The sequence below is a fragment of the Sorghum bicolor genome, chromosome 7 (assembly GCF_000003195.3).
Source record: "Sorghum bicolor cultivar BTx623 chromosome 7, Sorghum_bicolor_NCBIv3, whole genome shotgun sequence".
Lineage (NCBI taxonomy): Eukaryota > Viridiplantae > Streptophyta > Magnoliopsida > Poales > Poaceae > Sorghum > Sorghum bicolor.
In genome coordinates, this window is record NC_012876.2 from 55,960,429 (window position 1) to 55,972,896 (window position 12,468).

General features: G+C 45.4%; 2 protein-coding genes across 2 annotated transcripts; both read right to left on the reverse strand.

Annotated features, from left to right (window-relative positions):
• Positions 2,994–4,076, reverse strand: LOC8075398. The gene has a single exon (XM_021465688.1). It carries the CDS (start codon positions 4,074–4,076, stop codon positions 2,994–2,996), a length of 1,083 nt encoding a protein of 360 aa, XP_021321363.1.
• On the reverse strand, positions 4,922–6,273 carry LOC8075655 (vegetative cell wall protein gp1). Its single transcript, XM_021465689.1, has 2 exons — positions 5,605–6,273; positions 4,922–5,449 (listed from the first exon to the last, which is right to left on the reverse strand). Exons 1-2 carry the CDS (start codon positions 6,271–6,273, stop codon positions 4,922–4,924), a joined length of 1,197 nt encoding a protein of 398 aa, XP_021321364.1.

Genomic DNA, 12,468 nt, shown 5'->3' on the forward strand with positions numbered 1-12,468 from the left:
ATCTTGTGGTCTGAATGGATCAGTGTTTAGTCCTAAAGACCGAACAACCATAGGGGTTTTGGAAGGATATGCTTTGTCCATATTGAATCTCTCCAATACTTTTTGGACATATGCAGATTGATGCACAAAGATTTCAGTTGAAAGATGCTCAAGCTGTAGGCCTAAGCAGAATTTGGTTTTACCCAAATCCTTCAACTCGAACTCCGTCTTAAGATGTTTGCATGCCTCATCAATATCTTGTTTGTGGTCGATGATATTTAAATCATCAACATACACCGATATGATGCAGAATCCTGTTTGGGATTTCTTGATGAAGACACATGAGCAATCATCACTGTTAGAGTAGCCCTTCTGGAGAAGGTACTCGCTGAGTCGGTTATACCACATTCTTCCCGACTGCTTTAAGCCATAGAGTGATTTCTGTAGCTTTACACAATACATGTTGTGATTTGCGTTTTGATTCGGTATTGGGATTCCGTCAGGAACCTTCATGTATATGTCCGAATCGAGTGACCCATAGAGATATGCAGTCACTACGTCCATCAACTGCATAGATAGACGATTTTGTACAGCCAGAGAGATTAAGTATCGAAATGTTATTCCACCCATTACTGGAGAGTATGTTTCATTGAAGTCAATGTCGGGTCTCTGCGTGAATCCTTGTGCTACAAGCCTCGCTTTGTATCTCACCACCTCATTGTTCTCGTTCCGCTTTCGGACGAAAACCCACTTGAATCCCACAGGGAATACTTGTGGAGGTGTAGGTATTACTTGTGAGAATACCTGTCTTTTTGTGAGCGAGGATATTTCTGCTTGGATTGCATCCTTCCATTGGTTCCAGTCCGAGCGCGTTTTGCACTCTGCCATGGTCTTAGGATCTGGATCATTTTCAAGGATTTCGGCAATCATTGCGGAGAAATATGAGTCGACAATTGTAGTCTTTCTATCAAATGACTCTCCAGTTTCTGCATAGTTGATGGAAATTTCATGGACCCTTTCCGATGCATCATCATTTCCCAAGATGGTCGCATCAGGGTATTCCGATGTCCCAGCATCAGTAATTGAGTGCACTGTTGATGTGGGATGTGAAGGTTGAACCTCCACTGGGTGTTTCTCAACATGAGGTTGAGCTGCATTTACTGGATCAGAAGATTTTGTCTTCCGTTTCCTTTGCTTGCTAGAAGCTGTATCCGTGGAGATAGCCGTACTTCTCCCCCTCTTACTAGGGAGTTGAGTAGTTTTGTTTGGTACCTCTACTCTTTCCGGTACATTTCTCGCTGGATTATAGGATTTTGTAACACCCTTATAATCAGTAAATGCGTCTAGCACGTTGTTTGTAATGTGTTGAAATTTTATGATTTTCTGAACTTGGAGTTCAGATTCTGAAGTACGTGGATCTGAGTTGGGTATGTCTGGGGCACCCCAATTGATTTCCTGGCATTGTTTGTGATGTGGTAAGTCTCCCCCTAATGCTGGAAAATGATCTTCACTGAAGATACAATCAGCGTACCGGGCCGTAAAGAGGTCCCCTGTGGTGGGCTCCAGATACTTTATAATCGACGGAGATTTGTATCCCACATAGATCCCCAGTTTTCTATGGGGCCCATTGTTGTACGCTTCGGTGGTGAGATCGGTACGTATGTAGCGCAACCGAACTTTCGCAGATGGGAAATGCTTGGGGGATTTCCATGTACTAGTTGCAACGGAGACGTTGCATGGTATGCAGTTGGTCGCAATTGAATCAGTTCAGCAGCGTGTAAGACTGCATGACCCCAACATGAGGTTGGTAGATTGCAATTCTGCAATAGCGGTCTAGCAATGAGCTTGATTCTCTTGATGAGAGACTCGGCTAACCCATTTTGTGTGTGGACATATGGGACAGAATGCTGTACTTGTATTCCTAAGGCCATACAATAGTCATTGAGGGCACGAGAGGAAAATTCAGCAGCGTTATCCATCCTAATGGATTTTATTTGATGTTCAGGATGTTGCGCTTTGAGTTTGATAACTTGCGCAATTATTTTGGCAAAAGCATGGTTTCGTGTCGATAGCAGAGACACATGAGACCATCGTGTGGATGCGTCTATTAGAACCATAAAGTACCTGAACGGCCCCGATAAAGGATTTATCGGGCCACATATGTCCCCTTGAATGCGTTCAAGGAAGTTGAGTGGTTCAACTTTGATTTTGAGTTAAGAGGGCCTCAAAATTAATTTCCCTGTTGCACATGCGGTGCAAGTATAATCTGAGGATTGGGAAAATTTTGCATTGGTTAGCGAGTGACCAACAGAATTGCTAGTAATTTTTCTCATCATCCCTATGTCAGGGTGACCAAGGCGATCATGCCAAGTTTGGAATGCATTGACATTCTGAAAAATTACTTTGTACGCAACATGTTGTACGGGTTTTATGTATGAATAGTACAATCCAGACGAAGTTGAGGGAATTCTTTCGAGAGTATCTCTGCCATATCCGTTATCCTTTGTAATGAGGAGGAACTCCTCATTATTTTGGTGATGGGTTTCGATATGATACCCATTTTTGCGGATATCTCTATAACTCAATAAGGTACGAGTTGAATCAGGATACAGAAGTGCATCCTCGATTGTAATCGTTGTACCCATAGGGAGCGTAATAATGGCTCTACCAGAACCTGCTATTACGGCATCGCATCCAGCGATTGTTAAAACATTTCCTTTGCTCTTTGTGAGAGTTTGGAAATATTTTATTTCCCTGAGTATAGAGTTAGTGATGCCACTGTCCACTAGGCACATTTCCTCATCCATCGGATTGACTCCCGTACAATCTATGAAAATAGAGAATATAAAAAAGAATGAAATTCTCAATATGAATATATATGAAATATAAACATTTATTGATGTTGAATTGTGCATAAGTCAATGAACATCAAACAGAGTGCAGCAAAAACAAATTGTCAATTATTACAATCCCGAAGGCGAATGATGAAACTAAAATCTCAAATGACTATCAATCTAGTTGTAGTCGCCGAACAGATCATCAGAATTGTATTCAATGATCATGTTGTTGGTGGAGTCATTTGCCATGCCATCAGGTGGAAGAGGCGCCATTGTGTTGCTCGGTCCCGCTGGGACGGGGTCGGAACATCCTGGGGCTGCCAGATCGTTGAAGTGTGCTTCAGACGGTTGTCCACCTTGGTTGGAGCGTCCTTGGTTGGAGCGTCCTCGTCCCACGGAATGCAAGTACAGTTCCACAAGGTGCTTAGGGGTGTGGCATTTCTTAGTCGGGTGGTTGTAGCAACCACACTTTGTACAAGTTGAGGACTTGTCTTTTGACTTAGAGTTGTTGCCTTTGCCCTTAGCACCTCGAGGCTTACGGGGTCCCTTGCGCTTGTTTTTGCCTTTGGAGGATCTAGGATTGCCATTCTTGTTGGCATCCTTTGGTGTCTGTTTCTGAGCATTTGCATGTACTTCGGGCAAGGGCTTGGCACCGACAGGGCCTTGATTGGAGTTCCATATGAGGAGCTCATTGTGCCTCTCAGCCTGAAGTAATGTTTTAATGAGATCAGAATAGACTGTGAATCCCCTCTCACGGTATTGCTGTTGGAGGATCATTTGAGCGGGAAGCATGGTAGACAAAGTATTTTCAATTTTCTCCGCATCAGATGGCTCCTTTTCACAAAACCTCAGTTTGGAACTGAGTTTGTGCATGGCATGGTTATATTCATTCACAGATTTGAAATCTTGAATGCGGAGGTGGTTCCACTCATGAGTGGCCTCCGGGAGAATAACTGCCTTTTGTTGCTCATACCGTTGTTGCAAAGCAAGCCAGAGAGCCCGTGGGTCCTCTTCCATCAGATATTCAGCTTTGAGATCTGAATGGATGTGGTTCCTTATTATGTATAAGGCATGGTACTTGGATGGTTCAGACAATGGAGCATCTCCCTGTTTGGGAGTGTCAATTGCCCTATACATTCCGCGTAACGATAGACTCACTTTGAGATCCATCGCCCATGTAGGGAAGTTGTGTCCATCAAGAGCTAGCTCGGCAAATTCCTTCTTAGAAGAAACTTGGGCATCTGACTCTTTGGTGGCCATTGCCTACATGTTTATTTGCATAAACTTAATTAATTGCGGGATTGTAAAATTAACAAGGATGTAATTGCATATCTATATAACAATGTAAATTGTGTATATAAAAACAATGTAAAATTGTATATTTAAGGCAATGTAAAATTGCGTATGTAAGACAATATAAAATTGCGTATGTAAAGCAATGTAAAATTGCGTATGTAAATAACAAGGTAGACTTGTTTATGTGTAGCAAGGTAAACTTGCATATGTTTTATGGTATTTTGATTTCTCATTTTGTGGAACATAGGTAGTCACCATGGAGGTGTAGACCGTTTTATATTTTCACTTTGGGATGTAGTCCTTGTATGTTTATTATTAAATTTGGGAGAGCACTTTGAGGAATAAATCCCGCAGTAGTATGAGTACTACCTTGTGGTCGCCAAAGTAATAATAAAGTAAGGTGACATCTAGTGAAAAATAATATTCCAAATAGGGAGAAAAATTGACCATAAAAATATTTACATATATACATGTGATAGGGAATTGTAAAGACAAAACACGTTCGACATGTAAATTTTTTTCATTCATAATATGATTGTGGAATGTAAAAATATTTACAATGCAATATATACATCAGTGTCTAAATTTACAAGAAAATTAGACTAAAAAGTTGATGTAATGTTAGGGAATGAAAAATGCTATGTAAATAAATAAATAAAAATTAGCTAATGCATAAAAATAAAAAGCCAATGATAACTGGCCCAGGCTGAAAGCTCGCAGGCCCCAACCTGGGCCTGGGCCACCAATTTGGCCCAATTGGGGAGGGGGGAGGAGGCCATATATAAGCCAGGGGCTAGGGTTTGCAAACCCTAACCCCCAGCCCCCAAGTCGCCGCCGCCAGCAGCCAGGGCGGCTCCAACCGCCGCCGCCGGGAGGGCGCGCCCTGCGCGTGGGGCCGCGTGGGCCCGTGGGCCCCACTTCGCCGCGCGGGCGACTGAGAGGAGTGGTGCGCGGTCGGGACGCCGCGCGTGGCCGCGTCGTGCGGCGCGTGGAGGAGCCAGGCCGTCGCGCTCGGTGGCCACGGCCGCGGGGGCAGCCGCGTCGAGCCCGCGCCGCGGTCTCCAGTCGTGCTCACGCAGAGGTCCGGCGAGCCGCTCGGCCGCCGCGAGGTCGCGCGGGGCCACGGTGGCGCCCTTCGACGCGGGCCGTTTCGCGCCGGGTTGGGCCGCTGCCGCGTCAAGGCGGCCGGAGCTGCGTCGAGTCCACGCGCTGGGCGGTGCCAGAGTCGCGAAGGCAGGCCGAGCCACCGTGGCCGCGAACCGCCGCGTCGAGTGAGCCGCGAGCGTGCGCGCCCGCGATGCTCTCTCGTGCGAGGTGCCGCCGCGCGGGGCGCCACTCTGAGGCCGCGTTGCTCGCTCGGTTGGGAACCGAGGCCGCGGCCGCGTGGTAGACGGCCGAGCTGAGCAGCCGCAGCGCCTCCTCCTCCCCCTCTCCCCCAGTGACGTTCTCAAGCCGGAGGAGCGCGTCCCCGAGCCGAAGGCCCGTGGGGGACGCTGATCCACGTGCGGCGAAGACGCGAAGGAGGAGGTGGTGGCGGTGGTGGTGGAGCAGCGAGCGCCGGGTCGACGATGTACGCCGGCAGACGAGTCGGCGCCGACATCCGCGCCGCGATGGTTGGTGGAGATGGACGGCGCGGAGGCGGGCTGTGCGCAGCCTGCTCAGAAGACGGCGTCGGCGTCGGGTACCGAATCGGCGACTGCGGCTCTATGCCCAGTGACAGCCATTGGCTGGCCACCATGGATGGTGGCGGTGGTGGGCACGGGCCATCGCCGTGGAGCGGGCACCGAGGCCGGGGTGGAGTCGGCAAGGTGAGGACCGGCGCTGGAGGCGCTGGTGGAGTTGGTGCCCTCGACGGTGGCGCCGCGGGCGGAGCCGCGGATGGCGCCGCGGGCGAAGCCGTGGACGACACCACCGAACGCCGTGACGGAGGGCCGACGTTTGCATGTCGGTTTCCCCCGAAACGACGTCGTACAGGAAAACGCCCGGGGTTCCTGTTGAGATCACGGCGTTTGCCCCGAAAGCGATAGCCGCGAGCTTCTCCAAGGAGTTCCCGGATGTCCTCCAGTAGTTCCGCCTGAAGGCGGTTGTTGCCGAAGTGTGTGCCCAATGTTCGGGCACGGTTCATCGCCATCCAGACGATTTGAAGGATGAGAGAAGCCATTGAGGCAGGATTACGGCGAGGGAAAGGCATGATTCTACCTTGGGGTGATGCCCTGGGCGAAGGTCGATCCCTCGACGATGTTCTATCCAACCGAGATATTCCCCTCTGGGGTAGGGGAGAGCGATGTGCTGATAACGTGTTACGAGTAGAATGCAAGAGACGAGAACAGAGAGGAATAGAATGAACTCGGGGTGTTTCTTTATTCATTGATCACAGGTATTTATACAGTCGGGGGGGGGGAGAGGAAACTCTCGCCCCAAGTAAACTCGAGCCCACGATGAGTCGTGGGTGATATCACGGAGGTGGAACCGGTCTCGTAGTCGTGGGTGATATCCCGTAGGCGGTCGTGGGGGGATGTTGTAGTTAGGATAGATCTCCCGTAAGGGGATCCGAGGAGATGAGATCATCCCGGATAAAATATCCGTAACAGGTGCGGCTGGCGTGCGCGTGTGAGAGAGACAGACGCGGCTTTGCTCGTTTACATGCGAAAAGGTTTTGGATTTCGCTGTTGTAGCACTTTCGTTTGTATATGATAAATATTGTTTAATTATTGGCTAACTATGATCAAAAGATTCATCTCGCGATTTACAGTTAAACTGTGCAATTAGTTTTTATTTTTATCTATATTTAATGTTTCATGCATGTGCCGAAAGATTCGATGTGACAGAGAATCTTGAAAATTTTTTAGTTTTTGGAGTGAACTAAACAAGGCCTTCTCAGCTTGGGACTTGCCTTGTTTAGTTCCCGAATGAAAAAAATTCGCGATACTGTAGCACTCTCGTTTGTTTGTGGTAATTATTGTCTAACTATAGACTAACTAGGTTCAAAAGATTCGTCTCGTCAATTTCGACAAAACTGTGCAATTAGTTTTTATTTTCGCCTATATTTAATACTTCATGCATGCGTCTTAAGATTCGATGTGACGAGAAATCTTGAAAAAATTTGGGTTTTTGGGTGGAACTAAGGCCTTGTTTAGTTCGCAAAAATTTTCAAGATTCCCCGTCACATCGAATCTTTGGTCGCATGCATGGAGCATTAAATATAGACGAAAATAAAAACTAACTGCACAGTTTACCTGTAATTTGTGAGATGAATCTTTTGAGCCTAGTCACTTCGTGATTGGACAATGTTTGTCAAATAAAAACGAAATACTACAGTACCCAAAAACAAAAAATTTTGTAAACTAAACAAGGCCTAAACAAGGCCCAGCTGGAGTGGGCTGGGATTTGATCATCATCACAAAAATAGCTCAGCTGCGGCCTGCGGATGATTGGTGAGACGAAAAAAAAAAAGCAGGCAGTGATGTCGCATCCCTGTTCTGCGACTGCGACCAAAATGTTTGTGTTCCGGCGCGGCAAAGCCGTCCTTTCGAAAGAGGGAAAAAAAATCTGGGATAAGCACACACACTTGTTGACTCGGGCGACGACTTAGACCTTGTTTAGTTACAACATTTTTTTAAAAAAAAATAGGCTCTGTAGTATTTTTATTTGTGTGTGATAAATATTGTCCAATCATAAACTAAATAAACAATTATATAATTAGTTATTTTTTATTTATATTTAATGTTCTATACATATGTCGTAAAATTTGATGAGACGGAAAATGTAAAAAGTTTTGCAAAATTTTATAGAAACTAAACAAGAGGGTTCGTTCGTTGGACGGTTACAGCGTTTTATCTTCTCATGATTGGATATGATTGAATCTTGGTTGTCAATCAAATAAAACAAAATATTTTACAGTAAAACTCGTTTTTCGTATGGTCTCTCTCGTCTCGGCCCGGAGCCGCGGACGGACACAGCACATGGGCGTCCGTCATCGCGTAGGGCATGGCGCGCGGACAGGCGGACAGGCGGTCAGGCCTGGGCCTGGACGATGCCCTACGGGGTACGGGCCTCGCCGCCGGCAGGCAAGAGACAGGCAATCCAGATCCGTGCCATGTTGCTTGCTTCGCATTGAGTACGGAGGAGGAGGGAAGAAGGGGACGAGAAGCTGCGAGGAGGCCAACTTGACACGCGAGGCGAGGCCGAGGCCGCCAAGAATGCGATGGATGGAGTCGCTCGGGGTCGGGGGCCGAGCAGCTTCCGGGCGCCTGCCTCCGTCGCTGTCTCGGCGGTCGATCCACTGTTTGGACTCCCCCCGCGCCGCGCACGCGGGCTTTCTCACGCCACGTTTAGGGCCCTTTAGATTGGTAACGAAAAATTTTTAGTGTCACATCGGATGTGTCGGAAGGATAACGGGAGGGGTTTTTAGAAACTAATAAAAAAACAAATTACATAGCTCGTCAGGAAACTGCAAGACAATTTTATTAAGCATAATTAATCTGTCATTAGCATATGTGGGTTACAGTAGCACTTAACGCTAATCATGGAGTAACTAGACTTAAAAGATTCGTCTCGCGATTCTCAACTAAACTGTGTAATTAGTTTATTTTTTTTATCTACATTTAATGTTCTATGCATGTGTTCAAAGATTCGATGGGATGGATGAAAAATTTTTGGGTGGGGAACTAAACAGGGCCTTAGTTACTTCCAAAAAAAAATTTCAAAATTTTTTAATTCTCTATCACATCGAATCTTTAGACACATGTATAGAGTATTAAATATAAACAAAAATAAAAACTAATTGCACAATTTGGTCGGAATTGACGAGACGAATCTTTTAAGACTAGTTAGTCCATGATTGGATAATATTTGTCAAATACAAACGAAAGTATTATAGTGTCGATTTCTAAAAAAATTTAGAATTAAACAAGGCCTTAGCCAGTAGTCCCTGAGTCCCACAAATAAATGTATTTGTTTCACTGTTACCATTTATGTTTGACAATTCGTTTAATTTAAATTTTTATACAAATAATAAAATAAATAAATATTATAAAAATTATCTAATAATAAAATAAGTTATGAGAAATAGATAATATTTATTAAAAAAATTTAAATAAGACGAACGTTGAAATATGAACTCAAAGAAATATAATTATTTATACAAGTCAAAGAAATATGAACCTTCTTGATATGGATTTGACGCTCACTGTTACTGTACTGCATGACGTAATATACTAGTACGTACTGTACACTAGTACTATACTTTCTACATCCAGATCAGGCAGCGTAGTCTGGACTCATACTCTACAGACAGGGACAGGTCAGTCATTGCCTCCCGGTCTCCGAGCTCCAGATGCCGTCAGATCCATATCCAACGGCTGGAACCAACCGACGAGACAGACGCTTCTAGACCAACGTCACGTGCGGCGCTGAGTTTAACCCTCACCCACCCTCACCCTCCCGGTCAAACCAACGGAACAGCGGGAAGCCTCGCCGCGTACTACGGCCCCCCTCCTCTCCTCCCCCCGAGACGAACGAAGGAAAGCCGGGTCAGAACACAACACCCCGCCTGATGGATTCCTCCTCATCGCATCGCGCCCTCCGCTGCTCTCCACCCGCCCAACCCCTGCTCGCGCGCGCGCGCCCACAGGCTGAGCCGTGGGGCCTATTCTTGCTGGACCCAGCTGTCCGTGAATGCTGTGGGTGCGAAGCGGCCAATACTAGGGCGTGCGTGGCGTTTTCCTTTTTTTTTTTTTTGGCCGTTGTGGGAAGGCGGTGGTGGGGTGGGTGAGCTGGATCCAGCTGCGATGGCGGCGACTTTGTCGCTGGGTGATCATTACGCCCCCCCGGGGCCGCGATCGTGTTGCTTGGGACGTGCGGCCATTTTACGGTTTTTTTTCCTTTATTAAAAAAAACGGCTTTTTTTTAATCTTTTTGCTCGAGCGCATCCGTGATCCCGTCCGCTCAGCAGCCTGCAGCAGGGGCGGCCGGCCTGCCGGCCCGCCGAGCAGGATCTCCTGCGCTGCGCCGCTCTGCTTCCGTGCCTGTGGTGAGCCCGTGATTGCGCCACTCAGGTCTTGTCCAAAAGATTTTTGGATTTAAGTACGGCAACATTTTAATGTGTATATTTGGTAATTATTGTCTAATTACGAATTAATTAGATTTCAAAAATTCGTCTCATAATTTATAGATAAACTATGTAATTAGTTTTTTATCTATATTTAATGTTTTATGTGTCACAAGATTCGATGTGATGAAAAATCTTGAAAGTCTTTTGTTTTTTTTTGGTAATCTCATTTCGACACGCACGAGATCACACTCTTCTCAGCCTTCTCTGGAAAAAAAACATAGAAAAAAAACTAAGATAATGGCTGTGCTAGTGCAGGCGTGGTAGTGAGGTGATCGTGCCACGCCACTAAACTCGTGGAGTAGGATCTTAATTAATTAATCGCCCGTGACATCATCGTCTTTACCAATCAATTGACCTTCAATGGTAATGCATGCGGTGCATCGTCACACAGAATACTACCACTAATCTGGTAATGAGGTGATCCACGCATTGTTACGATTTTTTTTTCAATTCCCATGGCCGACAGCCATGAAGCTCGGCTACGTTCTCAAGGCTGTCAGCTCAACTCATCAACACATGGACCGTCTAACTAAATACCAAAGTCTTGGTTAGGATCAGGGGAAATTTTTAAGTGCATCTAAGGCTAACTAGATTTGAGAAAAAGTGGATTTGTTATATTGGGATTTTTTTTAATGGATCTAGGGCTAACTAGATTTGAGACAAAGTGAATTTGTTGTTTGCTATTTTTTTAGAAGGGAATATGGTTTGACCAATGTTAAATACAAGGATTTGTTTGGATATGGATTTTGGGTAAGTGTTTGTGTTAACTAAAAAACGGAAGACTTTTTGCAATGACTCTTGCTTTAACTTGTACAACCTTAAGGCACAAACAAGACTTTTTGCAATGACCTCATGTAGTGAAGCATTATCGTTATGAGGTCTATACCTTAGAGCTTGAGAGGTTTCAGTGTTTGGATGTGTTGCCCTTGTAGTTTGGCGATCTTGATTGCTTGAGATCTTTGTGACCTTTCGATGAAGGCACGATGATCTTCGAGTTGATGATCGTCCATTCTCGGTTAGAGCGGCAATGTGTTGGTGTGTTGAGACTAGTAGACCCTCGCCCTCGTGTGGAGAAACTCTATAGTGGTAACGACATCACAGTGACCACGATCGAGTGGAAGTGGTGACACTACGTGACTCACATCCACATTTGGTTTGTATTTGATACCATGATTGAATTAGGTGTTATTGGTGGTAACCGCGAGACTTGGTGACTCGCAGCATTGTTTTTTGGCGGAGGCCTTGTGTGGTGGTCTAGCGTAGTAGTATTGATCGGGTGGCCTAAGAGACTTTGCAACTTCACTTCCTTTGGTCAACGTTGTGCTCGAAAACTTTGTTATTGGGAGCGTACCTCGGTGTAGCTTCAACATGGAGTAGGTGTTGCGATCTAGCAACCGATACCACGGGATATATTGTCATGTCTTCAGGAGTTTGCCCTCTCTATCCTTAGCTCTTTACTTATTGTGTTTATTGCTTCCGCATGTGCTTTGCTTGTGTGACCTTTGCATTCACATATTACCTACACACTAACTAATATGATTCGCTCCAGATTGCTGAGCTTCTTTTGGATTGATGCTAAGTTAAGAGCATAATAAAAAAAATTTAAGTGCACATCCCGTTAGAGTAGTTTATGGTTTTCTAGTGATTATTTAAATTGATCTCTAGGTTTTTAAGTTTGTTTTAGACACCCAATTCGCTCCCTCTTGGGTACACACAGCTCCTTTCAAATCTAAACAATGTAATGATTTGTATTGCCAATCTAATATTAGCTTTAATAAGTATTTTCTTTGAATGTGTGCTTATGAATATATTGGATCTTGAAATGACGATCATGGTTGTATACTTAAAAAAACTCACACTCACTTGAAATCCCAACTACAATAAACTGCTACTATACTACCACTAAAGAGAGTGTAATGGAGAGCTTACGAGCGGAGAGGGGTACCCCATATTTATAATCTAGAGAGTTGGTAATTATAACCCAGGCTTGCTCACCCGCCACGTCCTGATATTTACCTTCTCTGCTTCCATTGCCCCTACACAAATTAAATCGGTCAAACAAAAGGATACACTACAAAGATGCTTTCTCAATCAAACTAGCTACGAAGAACAAAGAACATATACTCCTTGGTCCCTGTCTGATGCCGGCGATGAGGCAAAGGGCAAGCTATAGAGTAACTTCTAGAAGATCTAGTCACCACCGTTATTGTCATCCTCCTTGTTGGCTTGTTCCATTTCCACACA